The 18,248-nt window shown below is 38.0% G+C and overlaps 1 protein-coding gene across 5 annotated transcripts in view; it reads right to left on the reverse strand.

Moving 5' to 3' along the window:
* Positions 1-1,526: 1,526 nt before the first annotated feature.
* The window catches only part of SENP7 (SUMO specific peptidase 7), a 42,601-nt gene continuing 25,879 nt past the window's right edge, over positions 1,527-18,248 (reverse strand). For 3 of the 5 annotated variants that reach the window (XM_083854674.1, XM_083854672.1, XM_083854670.1), the window contains 12 exons: positions 18,030-18,197; positions 15,928-16,190; positions 14,791-14,924; positions 13,979-14,095; positions 12,382-12,501; positions 9,759-9,851; positions 8,776-8,966; positions 8,311-8,363; positions 7,951-7,988; positions 7,661-7,729; positions 5,732-5,882; positions 1,527-3,643 (listed from right to left, as the gene is read on the reverse strand). In XM_083854674.1, coding sequence (XP_083710800.1) covers positions 3,506-3,643; positions 5,732-5,882; positions 7,661-7,729; positions 7,951-7,988; positions 8,311-8,363; positions 8,776-8,966; positions 9,759-9,851; positions 12,382-12,501; positions 13,979-14,095; positions 14,791-14,924; positions 15,928-16,190; positions 18,030-18,197 — 1,535 coding nt within the window. In that variant the 3' untranslated portion in view covers positions 1,527-3,505. The remainder of the gene's footprint in view (positions 3,644-5,731; positions 5,883-7,660; positions 7,730-7,950; positions 7,989-8,310; positions 8,364-8,775; positions 8,967-9,758; positions 9,852-12,381; positions 12,502-13,978; positions 14,096-14,790; positions 14,925-15,927; positions 16,191-18,029; positions 18,198-18,248) is intronic. The other 2 variants (XM_083854671.1, XM_083854673.1) reach the window with 2 other exon arrangements.

Raw genomic sequence — 18,248 nt, forward strand, 5'->3', positions numbered from 1 at the left:
AAATTCCCAATCAGTTTAGCAGAGACAATTAGGTTAGACACAACCTTTTCACCTGTTCAGTTTCTGTGGTCATTGGGGCCAAGCGTTCACCGCTGTCACTTTTGGCTTGTGCTCCTGAAGAGTTCTCTGGTGAACACCCCCCAAGAACAAACAAGCTCTGAGGCTGTTTAAAGTTCCAGCTGACCAAATTCAGCCTGCCATAGCCTGTTGCACTGCCACCTCTTCCATCATACAGTATTGTAAAGTATTTTGAGCAGAAAAATTAGAAACTGAAGTCAACCCAATTAATCTCACACTTATCAATGTAATGCAACCCTATTCCCAGCATTCCTCCTTTTGTGAACTGCTGACCAGAAATCTCTTACCTTGTTCAACAAAGATGATCCCAGTGTCTGTGCTTCTCTTTGGACTTCAGTTTCCAATTTCAATTTGGTTGGGCAGAATTATTACTGTTAGTCTTGGTTTTATTCAATACATTTTCCATTCTGAGACTTTTCAAGTCTCATGCTACAACTCCTGCTTTTCCATCTGGAAAACAGTTGTCTTCTTTTTGTTTGTTTGGGTTTCTTTTTGGGGATGAGGGGATGGGCTCCAGAAGCAATACTCTGCTTCTCTGTCCAAACCAAGAAAAGCGTGTTACTACTGTGGGTCTCAAGTTTTTATTATTTTCTTAGGTGCAGTACTTCCTGAGCACTGCAAGCTCATGTCAGGGTCAAGTTCCAGGAGGTGAGTACCACAAAAGCCCAGATGAACTGCAATTAATCCATGCCTGCAATTCCATTGCTAAAACACAACAGGTCCCCTCATACAATGAACAAAAAACCCAAAAATCATACTTGTAGATTCACTTGTAGCTCTTAATGAAAAGTGTCTATTTTTGGATTTTTCCTGGCAGATTTACTCCCTATAAGTTACTTCTCTTCTACCTTGCTTCTTGTGTTGTGCAGCACCTTAAACAGATCTCCATGACACAGAAGTCTTCATGGAAGCCATTTTCTGGTCCCACATAGACAGAATTCAGCAGCTTCTTTTGAAGAAAGTGACAGGTACATTTGGGTACAACTGATTTCCTTGAAACAAAAATTGCACAGCTTAGGGTAAAGAGCCTTAAAGAGACTGGTTTGCTTTGAAATACCTTGTCACTCCACTATTTTGGGCTTAATACAGGAAATGGAAATGCAAGAGATGTGCCAAAAGGTCCCTGAGTCAGTCTGGTTAAAAAGTTAACTTTGGGGAGTTCTGGCAAGTAAAAAGGAAGCATGAAGATACCTGGAATGTAGCTTCTTCCACAGACACTTTCTAGCATCACCACATACCTGCTAAAGGCAAATGGCTGGAAATGAGGTGGGTTGTGACTGATAATCCCATAATCACTGGGTGAGACATTTGGGTTAAGACACACATACTGTGTATAGACCTTAAAAGCAGTCAGAATTGTGGGTTATTTGTAGAAGCCAGGAAAAGAATGGTAACAACCAGAGCCAGCAACTTCCAGAGATAATTTTAATATCAAATGCATTGGCATTCTCATAGCACATATGTAAGAAATCTAAAAAGGCAATCCTTTTGTGTTATAAAATCAATTTAGAAAATTGCATACAATATTTTGCTTTTAAATATCTATAAACCAGTCAATCTAAAAAAAGAACCAATCACTTGGTGATAAAACCTAACTTTACCATAAGAAAAAGCCCAAACTGTTTTTCATAAGGGAACACTGAAAATATTATTCAATTAAGAAAGGTGTAGAGAAAGGGAACATATTTCTGCATTTTATCTTTTGTTTTACAATAAATACACAGATTATTCTTGTAAGTAATGCTGGTGTTGTGATTTAGGTGCTGAAAGACACAACTCTGAATGAGGAGGAAAGAAGTTGAGAGGCAGGGGAAGAAGGGGTAGTGACATAGTACAGAATTAAACTAGAAACAAAGACAAAAACATACAGTCATTGCACAAGGCTGCTCACAGCTATACAGAAGGTAACTGTGCTCAGCAAATTGTTGGTTTAAAATTGTCTCTCTTCTCCAGAAAGAATGCTTTCCTGGAGAAACAAATAAGGGGGAGGAGGAGGCATGTTGGATGACTGTACAGAACCTGAAATAATAACTGGATTTTCCAAAAGCCAGGTTTCAGAGTTTTCTTGAGGGAAGGGCCCTGAGAATTCTGCAGTGACATAAAAATACTCGCATCTTTGGGTTGCCCCCAATTTTTATTTTAACTCTCTATTTTATTTCCAGCTTTAAGAGCTCTGGTTTTGTGGACTATTTTATGACAGGTGGTTTTGGTGGTTATCTGACACACAGTACTCCTGAAGGGTGAGATGACACTTAAGTAAACTTACAGTGGGGAAACAGGAGAAAGCCACCTTCTATTGTGCAGTGAGTACAGAAAAAAGTGCACACATCAAAATGTGATCACTGTTCAAGGAAAAGCTACATAAATATACATTAAGACAATGATGAACTTGTGGTAGTTCATCACATCAAGTCTGAGGTCAAACACTCAATATTGAGTCATCTTTACTCGATCCTGCTAAGCAAGGTACAAATCCTGTTTGTCTTATATGTAAATCACGTATCTTAATAACCTTATTTTACAGTAAAACATCTCAAATTTTTGAGTTTGTTAAGCCACAGCCTGCTTGCCTTGCTAATGCAGGTGATGTCTTAAGATTTGTAGGAATTATTCCCCAAAATCAGGTGAACAGCATTAAAAATCTACTGCCCAATACTGCATTGGTATGTACTTTGAGAGCAAGTTTTTCTCTAAAATCTGGAAAGGAAAAAAACCCAAACTTAAAAGAAAATACTGTCCCGACTTTGAAGTATTTCAACAGTCACTCTCAAACAAATGTCTTCCACTTGTGGAAACACACTTTTATGAAAATACTAGAAAGGGGGAAAATAATAATAAAAAAATCATTAAAACTCATCAGCTTCAAATTTTGGCAGAATTTTCTGACACATGCAGATTACTTCCGTATATAATCAGAGACAAAACAAAAAATACATCTCTAAAGAGAGTCAATATTAAATCCTTAAAGTAAAACAATACATAGTATTCATTCTATCTGTTTCAGCTTCAAATCAAGAGACACAAAACAGGATCCAGATCCTGTCTTCAGGCCTGACTCCTACATGACCATTCATGTTTATATAGAATTATAAAGAACAGGCTCCAAAAAACAAAAGTATTTATACATCCTTGAGGCATATACCTGTCCAAGAATCAACTAGCAATCCATATGCATTTCCTTTAAATAATATATTTACATTCTTATCTACAAGCTTCTCCTTTCCCCCTTCCAGCATCCTAAGACCACACAACACCAGTGAAAAAACAAACAATCAATCTTTAAATAAATACATGCTGAACAAAAAGTACTCCTTATGCCTTTTTTTCCTTCTTCCTTGCAAGGCAGGGAGTGATCAAATACTACCAAGCAGAGTTCCAGTTATTTTATACAGCAGTGTCCTTTGCCAGGACTGCCTTATAAGATTTATTAGCTGCTGCTGCCACTCTGCTGTTGAAAGTGCAGTTGCAAGATCAGGTCTCGAATTTCTTCTCTTTTGTTTCTGATCAGTTGACGAGGGAACCAATTCTCCAGATGCAGTGGTTGTTCAAAATTAACTATGGGATTCTGGTAAGAGAAAAAAGAATATTTACGGAATGAATTTCCTAACACAACCTTCAGAAAGAATTTCAAACCCTTCCACTGCTGCTGAGATCAAGGAGGCACAAACTAGTTTCCATACAAGACTGACAGCCTTCAAAGTCAAACTGCAGTTCCTTCATCATAATCACATATATGTGTGCCCTTACCAAAAGGGACTCATGGTAAACACCAAACAGGTTATCATCACTTCTCTTAAAGACACATCAGTATTAACACATATTAAAGGCAGATTTCATGTATTTTGACAAAGTAGCCATACTTTTGATATCTAACAAGGGACAGATGCATTTTAGTCACAAAACACATAATTACAATCACACTATGGCAAAGAATCAAGCATACAGTGGTTAAGCATGCTGAGATTTGTCTGTCTCAAGCATGTGCTTTTTCTGTCACAAGCAGGTATTCTGTTTGAAGACAACAAAAAGTAAGAATACTGAAAACAGTTTTAGCAGGACATGAGAAGGGGAGGATTCAGAACAAAACAGGATAGCAAAATGAAATAGCTGAGAGGTGCTGGCAGACTTGCTAGTTAAGATCACAACATCCCATCTGATTTGCCAAAATCAAGCTTTTTTCTTCTTTCCCTCTTCACCCTTTTGCCATGCTTATATTTCACCTTCTCCTTCCTTTGAATTAAGTAATATATGATAGATTGAAGCAGCAAAGTAAAGAATATGTCACGATTTTCAGTCTATGAGTCCTGGCATGTTTAGGACAAGTCGTAACTACTTTGTCCAAGCCTTGCTTATTCAAGAAGAAGTCCCCCTTGTTAAGGAATGGGCAGCTCAAAAGCTTTGGTAAGTAATTTAATTTTCCACCTCCACAAGAGGCCAATCCATCTATTACAGAACCACAGAATGGCTTCTTGAATTAAAGGAACTTCGGGAGTTTTATATCCTCAACCAGATCTTCCTGGCTTCCAGCAGAGCACCTCTCCTCATTGGGTCACCTGTCACTGAGATCAGGAAGCTCCAGGAAGCTGTCAGGTTAACCCAAAGGGTCCAGAGGCTGTGAATTTGAACTGCTTTTACCTGTCCAAAGGGGCCTTGTGCACTTTTTCTTCTTGATCAGCAGTTCACTGATCAGCAGCAGCAGATGTCCACTGCTATGTCACCCTCTGCTCTTCAGTCACTGGAGAGAACCTCTGAGAACCTTTGAGAAGGCTCCTCACCCAGCCCTAGGCATAGATCCATGTATTCCAGCTGACCCACATCAAGGACAACTCTACCTCCCTGTGTTCTGTGCCTGTGCTTTCCAAAGGGCTCATATCCATCCATAGCCCTCCTGCTGAATCCATGATGTATCCAACAACATCCCCATGACCTGGACAAGATTACAGCCTGCAACTGCACACAGAGCTCCAATCTATCCATACTGCCCCAAGGGGTGTACTTGTGTACAGGTGGTTTGGAATGGCAATCTGTCCTCCTGCAGAACAGACTGCTCAAAGCCTCACACAAGGAATCTCAGAGAATGAGAACCACACACATCAAACATCAAACAAGCAAAGCCATTCAAAGAATAGAGCAGATCAGGGAGAGGAAGACTTGGGGACACCCTAGAAGATAGTGCCTGAAGCCCAGGATCTGCAGATATTTAAATTTATGTGCTGAAAAAGAGGCTCTCTTAGCTCAACACATTCCCTTTTAACAATTTCCCCTCTCCCTCTCTCTGCAGACCCACTAAAAGACCAATGCACAAGCTGGCAAAGTTTTAGATGCTGCAAGAAGAGATACAAAGATACTTTTGTAACATCTGTAGGGCAGGATTGTGCACACTAACAGGTTCCAAATACATGCAAATAGTCAGGGATATCGCATGTGCCAATATAAAGGCAACATTAAACTACAAGGTCAGAAACATTTGAGAATAGACACATGAGAAACCAGACAGAAAGACCCCTGCCATTACTTAAGAATGGGTTTCATCTCTTTCTCAAAAGCTTTGAAACTTTTGACATTTCACACCTTTTTTGTGTCTGGCCCAGAAAATGGGTTTTTGTGGTTTAAGATAATTTGGGGGAAAGGGGCAGGTAGTTTGCATTTGTACCTGGAAGAAGCTTTCCACATACTGCAGCAAATAGACCCCACAATCACTGCTGTTATCTTGTTTAGGCACTCTGGGACATAGGTCAATCATTGTGGATTTACTGAATTCCCGATGTGTTTTGCGTTTAGCTTCCCATTCCACTTCAAGGTATCTACAGAAGAAAATAAACAATTTAAATACTTGAGAAGTAACTCCCAAGCTCAATGCCTTCTGGGACACTACTCAACATTGTTCCAAAGCTAGCCAAAAAGCTAAAACAGCTTTAGCCAAATTATTTCACAGAATTTGCCGAAGAAATTCATATACTGTTTCCACTATCCAATATTCTATTGCACTCAGAGGCATTTCGACTACGTAATAGGCAATATACAAAACAAATATGCATGATGTCATTTAAAATCAGCTACTTGTGCAGAGTTTCTACAAGGTATTAGGAATACCAAGGAATTAGGAATACCAAGACATTTTTATACCTTCACTAAAAGAATCTTGGGTATCACACATTTTTCCTGGGCTCATTCTGAGAGGCCAGAAGTGCTTTTTCAACCTAAGCAAACCATGAAAGCCTCCTTAAACCTCACCTTACAAAAACTTCAGTTGCAATCACACCAATATAATCCTTGCAACCCAATAGTGTACGAGGCACTTAAAGACTTGATGAAAACCTTAGGAAACCTCTTCTATAGTGATTAGGATTTATTCGTTATCAGGTTTTTCTATTGTTCTCATGCTTCAGGAGCAACTCACTGACCCCACATTGAAGGCTGGCAGTTGATTTTAGAGATGGGATGGAAAACTCAGGGGTCTGGTTTTCAAAGGCAGTAGTTACCTTTATTTCTCTCCTGGCTTTAGCTAGCCTTACAAAGTCTCAGAGCTTCTGAAAATCAAACATAAGGTCTGACTTAAGAGAACAAATACATGCATTAAGTCAGACCTTGTGTTTGATTTCTTAAAGCCCCAAGTCCTTGCAGTCATGAGAATAAAAATACAGACAGAACACTTAAAACAGCCTTTGGGGAAAATAGTAATTGTGAAAAGGCACGAAATACAAAACAATTCCAAGATGAAGACATTTCAGTGAAGCACACTTCCTAGAAACCACAAGAACTTATAACTGTAGACTTTCTAAAAGCTTGATGTGTCAGTAGAGTTATAGTGGAGTCATAGTTTCTCATTTGTTTGAGCCTGACCACTGCTCAAAACACAACAAAAATCAACACAGAGAAAAGATGTCATAGAATCCCTGCATCAGAAGTTTCCTTAAACTTCTGCTTCCAGGGTGTAACTGGAAATTGAAGAAATTAGAAGTTTACTTCCCAAACTCCCTTTATCTCACAACTGCATAGGTCTCCACTTGTTTCCCGACTTTATGGGACATCTCTTTTAAACTCCAAGAAACCACACTTGGGAATTTCAACCTCAGAAATACCATTCCACTATCACCATTCCACACATCAAGCTTTTAGATGTGTCAGTACCACAAACCAGCTTCAGCCTGGTTTCTGCAGTTTTGTACATAGGAGTGGATTTAACACTAATTCTGGGTCATCAAAAAATGAACATTACTCCCCTAGAAAATTATCATTCAGATTTCACAGTATTCATTTTAAATGTTTTTCTACCCATAAAAACACCTTCAGTTACAGATAGATGGGATAGATCCTCCCCTTACAGAAACAACACCAGGAAAAACCTCTCTATTTTTCTTTTTTCTCCACTTCATAGTTTTTGCATCATATGTGGGTGGCAGGACATAGACAGGCTTTGCATGGAAGCCTCTGTATTAGAATTACAATTTCCTTAGTCATGACTCTTCATGGATTTTCCTTTAGCATTAGAAATATACATCTTTCTAGACAAAAGTATTTTGTACATAGAAACATGGCCAGCAGCATCTATTGCTAAAAGATAGAAAATGTAGTTACTTACTCTCTCAAAACCTGAACTGTTTTCTGCACAGAACATGCTTTCAAGGAATCTAAGATGAGTATACAAGGCCTGTACAGAACAAAAACAAAAACAAGTCATTGCAGTCTTCCATCACCAACACTACCAAAGGAAGTATTTTGTTCGCATACAGCCTACTCAAGAGTACCAATTTCTGAACCAATGTGGTAAAAATGGACAAGTACCTACAGCTGTGGTTTTATGACAGTACTGAATTACCTTAGAATTTCATAATTTAATGTTACAATATTAGAAAGAAAACAGAAACTTACCTTTTACAAATCTGTGTTTTGGAATTACTTAAGGAGATCTGAGACAAAAGAAAAAATAAAAATAAACCTTAAAAAACAACATCAATTATAAACTCTAAGATCTTAATAAATTTAAAAGTCATTAGAGAAGCTCTCATTTCAGAAAGGTAGAAACTGATAAATCAATTTTAAAAACAGGTGAAATCATAGCAGAGCAAATAGGTAAACAAAGGAGGACAATTCAAAATGCCTTGCACATGCTGCAGGCCACACACACATCAGTAACTACTGCAAAAGAGATGATGCAAAATCCCTTGGTCAAGTCTCACAGCCTTCAGAAATTCAGTAATGTTTTTTCTGTCAATACAAAAAGGCACTTACTTTAGAAATAGCTGAATATAGAGCTGAAGCAGAAGCACCAATTTTATTGCCACCTAGTATAAAAGAATAAATGAAAAAAAAGTTAAGAAAATAATGCCTAAGCAAAGTATTTTTATTTTCAAGTTCATGACTGTTAATATTCAAAATATGAAAGAACTAATTTATAAACCAATTTTTAACATTCCCTTCTGAACCCTGAAATAGCAGAGTTACCAAAGGTCTTCCCTCCTCATAAAATACTCATTGAAACTGAATAACTTTCCAATCATCCCTGATTTTACGTATCTCTTTCATTGTTTTCCAGAGTTGCAGAAAACCTGCAGTCCTTACTATGTATGGGTACATAAAGACATACTACATCAGTCTGCAAGTCTTAGAAACTATCATTCACATAATTTCCCTCCTTCAAGGATTAAGACACAGAAGTGTTTATGACTTGACATAACTTTCTCCTACATTATGTACCTTTAGAGGATAAACTTGTGTTACCATCCATCTCTTCCTCATCCTTGAGGAGCACTGACCCAGCTCTGGTGTTCTCACTCTCTGGCTCAGACTGCTGAGGCTGGTGGGATGATGAGTTCTGATGGGGACACTCCTCATACACAGCTTCTTCCAACCAAGGAAAACAGATAACTGCAATGTACCAATGAGACCTGCCCAACAGTGAGGAGAGGAAGGAAAAAAGGTCAAAACTCTGCAACATTTGGTTCTGAAAAGCCTGTGAAAAGCCTTTATAATATTGAGAGCCCATGGACAACTATTCTGTGACACACAACCATCATTGCCATGTTCTTTTCATGGCATCTCATACTAATCCTTTCCCTCAGTTTTTACTCTGCATTGTGGCATAACAGCAAAAATAAGAATCAATTCCTTTAAAAATCCCACCACAGCAACTTATCTATGTTTGAGCACCCATTCCATGCTTCAACTAAAATCCAAAATAAAAAATATTAATAATCAGTGATGGTGATGCCAGTTTTAAATACAGCTGAAGGTGTGACATCTTTCCACAGCTGTTTTATATTATATACCTTTCAATGACTATTCAGTTTTATAGGAATTTCCATGTACAGGTCAGTTATTTAACCATGCCAAGGCACAGGTTATGGAAGTTCTACTTTTATCTAGGGACACTATGAGTTGCTGTGATTTCTTTATAGAAATATTACTGAAGTGCACAGGAATCATCATAATGACACACAAATAATTCTGAAAAATACCTAACAGTAATTTTCAGTAAAACAAAAACCAAAGGTACAAAGTTGACAATTGAATAAACATTTTACCTTTTGAACAATTTTCAAAAATTACTCATTCCATGCGTTACTTCTTCAAAATTTAATCTATCACAGGCAAATGATCCAACAGCCATAAATTTTTACCACCATAACATTCATTGAAATCTTTAAATATCAGAAAAGATGTTGAAAACATAGACTTACTCCTCATTCACAGGCACAAAGATATAATCTTTATTGAAGATATTTATATGGCGAGTCCATGTTTTTACTCTTCTGTGTCTTCTCTGCGCCGCTCTGAAAAAAACAAATGACAATTGTTTAGTTTTGTTCCTTTTAGTTAAAGCAAAGCATAGGGATTAGTACTACTACATCTCCTCAGAGCCTCAATGGGTTTTCCATTTACTCTAGAAATTTCCTAGACAGATTAAAAATAAATCAGCATACCATTGAGTCCAAGTGACTAATGAGCCATTTCTGAACCATCTTAAGCTCTTCGTGAAAAAAACCCCACCATCATTCAACAGATTTCAATGGATTAGTTGAAATTATTATTTACTGCACTAAATGCAGAAACCTCATCTAAACAGCAGTTCAGTGTACATCCAGACCTATAATAATTTTAAAACATCCAGGAATTAAGCTTCACAATACTTTTGAAGGCCTATCTGAACAACCTTATCTTTTGAAGGGAAAAAGCTAAATGCCTTGCACAGGGTCATGCAGAACACCTGTAGCAAACACAGAGGTGAAACACATGCCCTCCAATCCTGAGATTTAAATGCTGGACCACATTTCATTTCCAGTTCTACAGACAAAGCATGAGGACACAATATGAGGAGAAAAAGAAAAAACTGAGAAGATATTTAAGTTTAGATTTTTAGCTTTGTTTGCACAAGTTGAAATAGAAACCAGCATTTCACAGAACTTTGCTCCAATATGAAAGCAAAATTCACCCTACTCTGTAGACATCCCTATTATCATTGTGATTCCATCTTCACTTCTGATTAAGAAACACAGCTTCAGAGTAAGGAGAGAGTAAGTGGAAAGTGAGTAAGGAGTGGAAAACCAGGCTGGTGTAGGACTCTGCATGGGCCAGAAGTGAAGTAAAGACTTGCTACAAACTTCCTCTGCTACATGACAGTGGAAGCACTGGCACTTTCAGAAGGGAAAGCCTGTTTATAACCTGGGAAAGCACCTATAAAAGGAACTTTCTCAACCCAGTGCCTGAGCTGTGTGAACAAAGTGAAGCAAAAGGTCTTTAAGTAGCTACATCTGTGGGGATTCATTTCATTTACAACAGTACAGAGCCAGGATTTTCACTAGACATTTATCAAAAAAATCCATTGAAACAAACTAACAACCCAAACCATCTGCAGTCACCAGGTGAGTATCTAGGCCCAAACACAAAAATAGAATTTTCAAAGTTATCTCCTAATCCAGAAAAGCCACAGTCCTTTAAATATGGTAAATTAAGAGTACCATTCCTGTTCCTCCACAAGATTATGGACAGTCTAGCCTTGTAAAAGGAATCGGATCAAGGCACAACCACGCTCTTGTCACAGATAATTTTGTCGTCACCTCAGAACATCCAAAGTCAGAAGACAGTAAAGTCATGGAAGATGTTCTTTCATACACATATGAATTTGAGAATATTACAGGTCTCACTTTTCTTCTCTTTCAATACAGCTTTCACCCAGCAGTGACTGTCACCTGAAAAAGATGGCACACACACCTCTCTGGGCAGATGGCCTTGTTTGCCAGTAGAATGAAAAATCTGGGGAGTTCATAGATAACAGAAGGGGAAAAAAGATCACTTCAGAGAGAAACAAAAAAGCCTTCAATAAGCTGAATTATGATGCTTATTGATTTCTGTAACAACCTGGATGGTTTTAGTGAGGTGGGTGTTATTCTTTTCTCTCAGGTAACAAGCAACAGGACAAGAGCCAGTAGGCTCAAGTTGTGTGAGCAAAGGTTTAGATTGGCTATAAGGAAAATTTCTTCACCAAAAAGTTTTCTAAGGACTGGAACAGGCTGCCCATGAAATTAGCTGAGTCACCAGGCCTGGGGGTATTTAAAAGACGTGTAGATGTGGCATTTGGGGTCATGGTTTAGTGGTGGACTTGGAAGTGCTGGGTAATAATTGTTGGACTCTATTAACATGGAGATCTTTTATCTTTTCCAACCTAATAGATCCTGCGACTCTGTGGACACAGAATGAATGTTGGTGGCTTTGCTCTCAAACATCAGTGTTGAGAAGAAACTGCGAGTGAGTTAAGAATGCTTCTACCTTTTAGACTGTTAGCAGGAAACACAGTGTGATACAGGGTTCCCAGACTGCTAATTGATATCTTTTTTGGAAACTCTCCAATTCAGTGAGCTCATGTGTTAAAAACCAAACGTGTAAGCTTGGTGTACAATAAAATTTTCTTACTAAAACTTTGGTCAGAAATGTATGTAATATGTAAAATGAAATACACGGTAAATATAAAAATATTATCAGTAGCATAATTTTTTTAAATTATGCATGTCTTGCAGAACTATGAATTTATGATAAAAATATCAAATAAATAATTGTCTGAAGTAAATAGTCAGATAAAGCTGGAGACAGGTGATAACATTTTCATTTATATTCAATATGAACCACATTGATTTTAAGGAAAAACACCAGTGTGCCTAAATTGTGAGTTACAATATTTCATCACTAATCCTTTGGAAAACACCAAAACCTATTTTATGTGCTGATTAGTACATGATCTACAGAACTTCAAAGTGGCACCAATAGATAGATTGTTTCTGGTCATAATGACATCTGAAATAAACTTACGAAACTTTGACATCCCCCTCCGAGTTTTTTTCTGTCCTGGTCAGGCACTTGTAGAAGAAACTGCTAAAAATGTGTGTGCGGTCAGCAATGTGTTTTGGTGCCTTCTCCAATAACAGATATCTACCAAAGAAAAAAAACAAGAAAAATATTAAACTCTTTTTCTGGAAAGTACTATTACTGCTAAAAAAACCCAGCAGTTTGATATATGACTTATCATATATCATATTCAGGTTATGCTTAGTATCAGTTGCCTTCACAGCCACTAATCACACCAAAGTTTCCTATTCTAACTATGCACATCAGAGTATGTAACAGCTAAGCCCTACTAAGAATGCAGTTATGTTTTGCCCTTAATTTTTTCACCAGTATTCAAGCTTCTGACTTCATTTTGAAAGTTTGGTACCTAGCCCTCAAAATTAAGAGAAACTTAAAAACCTAACCAAGTATGAACCTATGGAACGCTAGATTTGTGCATAACCAAAAAGCATGGAACAGGTCAGTTAAATTGTCCATTTCACTTTTGTAGGTTATGCACATGAAAGCTAAGTACCTATTGCTTCACTGCTGATTTTATTATAAACATCAACTTTGATGTTTATTCTGTCACTCAGGAAGGCCAGAGCTCTCATAATTGCAGGTATCCCACACAAGGGGCCTCCATTTCACCTGAAGAATTGAGCAACACAATCATACATGACATTGCTTGCAACAGAATGGAAACTGAGAATGTGCAAAGTCTTAACAAATTTTAAAAGCAGAGGGATTTCTACAACAATTACATTAAGTTCTTTTATTTAAAATTTTTCTTTTCTGTTGAGAAACTACAGCTATTTAGAGGACCATGATACATTATTTAGTTCTAGTTTAGAGCAAAATACAAGGGGCTTTGCTGTAAAACCCCACTGAAACACTGTTACACATTTTCTTTTTCCATCCTCTAGACGAGTCTTCCTATTGCTCACAGTTCTTACACCCATCTGGATGCCAAATAAAATGTAATTCCTGCTGACAAGCTTCAAAAGCACCAAAATTCTTAGGTCTATGTTAGCAGAGAGAAAATAAACCACAGCTTTAGGGACTAGCAGCCACAAGGCCAGTTCTTGAAAAACTGCTTTCACAAGCAACTTTAACAGGATGGCTTGGAGTGTAGCTAAGCCAAGCACAATCTCCTCAAGATGTATCAGCTGCATTCCTTTCTGCAGATCTGCATCAGAAGAATGCATGAAATTGCACAGAATAGCAGAGGATGCTCCACTTTGTGCAAACTTCATAAATAAAATACTACTACAGACCCTCTAATTTTTTCAACTGTTTACTTAACACTTTCTGTTCTGTAAGGTCACCAGGAAGCTTTTTTCCCCACCCCGTTATTCTGTCTGGATTTTATCCCATGCCTTCAGAGGGACAAACCCAATGAAATTAAAACAAAGGGAATTGCCAAGAACAAAAAAAGTTTTTTTAAAACGTCCAACGTTGAGTTCATCACATTGTTACTTCTGAAATTGTTGTATTTAGTGACCAACATTTCCAGTAACATTCAAGTCCACATCACGCCCCAGAGAGTGTGAAGGGTCCAAGAAAGTCTGAGATTACTTACTTCAGATAGAAATCAATGATGACATCATTGAGAAACTCTCCATATTCTAGACACTCTAGGTCTTCTCTTGTGACTCCCAGTCCTCCTTTTGCAGGTGGGGGTGGATAAACAATTAAACTAGAAAACAAATCATGTCATAACAGTGACAAACTGTTTTACATGACATCGTTCTGAGTACGGTTGTCTTGTATGCAGATTTTCTAGAAAACCTATGAAAAGCAGTTCTCAAAACTTTACCATTTCCTCCTCCAATATTTAGGTGTTAAAAAAGAAATATCACCCCAATGCACCCTGAAACTTTGATAAAAACTTTCAAAAAACAGACTATTTTTTGCCTTCATCCTGTTTTTCTATTTTTGATCAAAGTGTTTTAAAAATGGCTATATAAAATGGAAAGAAATACTAGAGGACAAATGGTTACAAAAAGACTGAGTGTGACAAAAGTAAACGGGGACATTGTTCATTTTTTATAAAAAGTTAGCTTAAGTTAGTAAGTTTTGCTAAGATAGACTTAAATGGAAACTGACAGAACCCATGAGATCCCCACCCTCCCTGTTGATGGACCCATGACATGATCTCGTAGTCATAGCTCAGATTTGCCCTAATTTCTGTGAGACTCTTGTCCTATATCACAACTGTATTCTTTTAACAGGTAACTATGCTGATATTTGCTGATATTTTAGATTTGAAGAGTGACTTTCATACAACACTTTCAAAGAACTAGAGAATGGCAGTTAAGCGAGGGCTTTTATTCCAGTAATTAATTTACTTCACTCCATTTCCCCTTTCTCATTTATATGAAATACACTTACTTCTTAACTGCTCCCATTTCTCTTACTTCCTTCCATTCTTCATTCAGTGCAGAGGACAAAGAGATACAATAGCAGCCACTATTCTGCTTATTTGCAAGGGCATAACTGGGCCTGATAACTTTTAGCTTTGATTCCTACCAGAAAAAAACACAAACTGTAAAAAGTAACATAAAGCTTGACACATAAAACACAACACACAAATCCCAAGCCTAAAACCCACAGGAGTACCATGCATCAATGAAGAGGATTCTTGCTGGAGACCCAAAGTATAAACTTTGGTATTTGGGGAAACATGCCCTTGCTCAGACAACTAAAAAGTTAACGAATATTTTTAAAAATAATGACAGATCTTAGTTCATAATCTATCTCTATCTCTAAAACTGTACAAGTATTATTTAGCCAAACAAACCAGAAATGGTTTTGGAGAGGAAACATGGAAGAGTGGAGACAAGTATCCTGTCTTATCAGGAACTGAGTTTGAAAATCTAGTCCTTGGGTAATTTGCCTAAGACCAATACACATTTGAGCTGGCTGGTTTCCTTTTAAAGTCCCCAATTTCATGGACCAGATTGATTCATTCTCTCCTGGCTTTTTACTGGTGGGAACAAAGATATGTAATTTCTGTGTGACAATGATGTGGGGTTGGGTTTATACATTTACTCAAGAGATTAAACCAAGACAACACATGAACTTGCAGAATCATCTCCCCAGCAGTCTGAGGAATAATTCAGCATTTTCAAGCTGTGGCAACCCCACAAGTACATCTAAAGGTGTTTAGAGGGCCACCTACACAGCTCCTCTTCTGCTGCACTTCCAGCTCAACCAAAAAAATGGTTTCATTACTGATTACTTGATTAACTTCCAGCCTGCTGCCCTAGAGACACCACAAGGGCAGAACACCCCTGTGGTTCTAAATTTACACAACCATGAATCTATCTAAGCATTGGTACTTGCCACTTAGTGATGAGGTCTACAGACTATCCCTCTGTAGACACAACCTAGCTGACTGCAAATTTTGGAGTAATCATGCCTGGGTTTTTTTGAGCTATGAATTAAGAAACACGGCTGACCTAAAATTTACTCAAATGTGTGAATGCCAACCAGCGGTGATGAATGAAGCAACAACTATCCACTAACCTGAATTACAGACTCATGAGCATCTGAGGTATTTTCTTTTGGCATGTATTGCTTTAATAGGTCCTTATGGCAACTCATGAAAGAGCTTTCTTCAGGAGAAAGATCCTTAAACAAGGGCAATGCTTGTTTCAAAGATAAAAACTCAGCAAGATCTGGTGCTCTGTTCCTCTTGCTGACACCCGTAATCAGTTCAGTCAGTCTGTCTTCTTCCCATTTTGTGAGTGGTTGAGACAGCTCAAAAAATACAAATTCATTGGATTTGGCTGGAAGAAGGAGAGAATGGATAATATTAGGTATTAGATTATGTGATAGAAACTTGTCTGAACACCCCCAAAGGAACTTAGAGAGACAATGGCAGCAGGAGAAGCCCAAACAACACCCTGCCAGGTTCATCACAGAGGCCATCAGCCCACAGAAGTCCCACTTGCACAGGCCCAGAGGAGCACAGCGAAACGGCAGGTAGGAATCCAAATTAAGGACTGAGGAAGAGACATAACCAGGGCCCTTTCCAGGGCTGTCCCAGGAGAGTCTCAGCCCAAGGGTCCAGACCCAAAACCCATCAAGATAAGTCAATGCCAGAGAACTTTCTGGACCAAAAGGGGGTTGCTGCTGAGGTGTGCAGTGCACATGATGGGATCCAGGGGAAGAGTATTTTGGGATTGCACAGGACTTAATAAAGGCTGTTTAAGGAAAGACCTAAAGAGAGAGTAAAGAGAGACATTCAAGTAATTCAGGGAAGAACCAGTATGGGCAAAGAGAGGGTTAAGGGCATAAGAAGACCAGTCACATTCAAATACTTTGCTGTTCTGTGCACTTGTCTGGCCATGCCACGAGCATGGACCAGCACAGCCCATCCTGTCTTCTTATTAAAGTCCTTTCTAGCTCTCCTGGCTGAGAAACTCCTCTGAGTCCTCCCAGGCTGACCCAGATCAACCATGGTATATTTTCCTCTAATATTGACACACTAAGGCAGGAGAGCAGAATCATAATAACCATTTCCACAACTTGCAAAACCACCATGGATTTTTTCAACAAGTCTCTAAAAACATGTCAAAACATTCACATTACTACGTAAAATTAAAAGGTGGCAAACAGTCAAACATAAAAATTTAATAAAAAATCCTGATGGTTTCTCTAACAAGAATGTAACCAATGCGAATAAACCTAATATTGAAAGATGCCTTGCATCTTCATGCTCACATTCCACTCATTTCCCAGTGAAATGAGTGGAATGTGTTTACAGAAGGTATCAGTAACTTCAATAAACTTGCATCAACTAAAGGTAGCTCTCTGCTAGCATTTCATTCAGTATTTTGCTTAAGGCTACTTGTACTCTTTATGTAAAGTTGCCATTACTTGAAACTTTTCTTCATACAGGTGGTGACTGTATAGGGAATACAAACCCTTAAATGTCACACAGACAATACTGACATCATCTTTTTCATAGATGCTATTTGCAACTATTTTGCTTATGTAAAAACCTTGCATGACTGTGCCACTCTGTGAGCCAAAGTTACACTATTTTTTACAGAGCTTCATGCTAGAAAACCAAATACAGTGAGTCCATAATACCCTAAGACTAAACAGCCCATCTGGCCTTTAGTGGAAATTTTCTTCAATAATAATGCAATGGCTCACTGCAGTCTTGTTAAAGGTCAACTCAATCTTTACCTGCCAACCCTTTTGCATGGCATATACAGTACTCAAGAGTAAGAATATTTAAAACATCCATATACTTTAAAAGGAGAGATGCTTTGTACACAAGTCTAGTTTCAGAAGGCCTCCTGACAGAAACTACAATTAAATCATTTGATATCATTTTATTAAATAGCAGCAGTTTTGAATCACATTATATTAGGGTTTTTTTTCTTCCAAATAAAAGTACAGTGAAGCATTTTAGAAATGCAGGTATATGATGGGATTCTTGGGGATGGTGCAGGGCCAGGAGCTGGACTCAATGATCCTTCTAACTCAGCATAATTTTGGATTCTGTGATCTTTAAAATGCTGTAAGCTTTGCTTTGCATTCAAAAAACACAGCTATAAAACAACCATTTTACTGACATGACCTTTTCATTGCACTGAAGGAAAGCAATTACTCACTTGGCTTGCTGGTAACTAACTTTCCCATCTGGGTTTCAATCTTTTCTACATAATCCACGGACAACCAAAGAAAAATAATTGTTGAATTACATCCACCATCACTTTTCCACTGGCCAAATCTTCGCAGATCCAGTGTATCCACTGTCAGCTGAATGTTCTTAAGAGACACTTTAGAAAACAGAAGTCAAAAAACACATGCTCTTAACAGCCATAGATAGA

This window comes from Zosterops lateralis, assembly GCF_965231275.1.
Source record: "Zosterops lateralis genome assembly, chromosome: 2".
NCBI classification, from domain to species: domain Eukaryota; kingdom Metazoa; phylum Chordata; class Aves; order Passeriformes; family Zosteropidae; genus Zosterops; species Zosterops lateralis.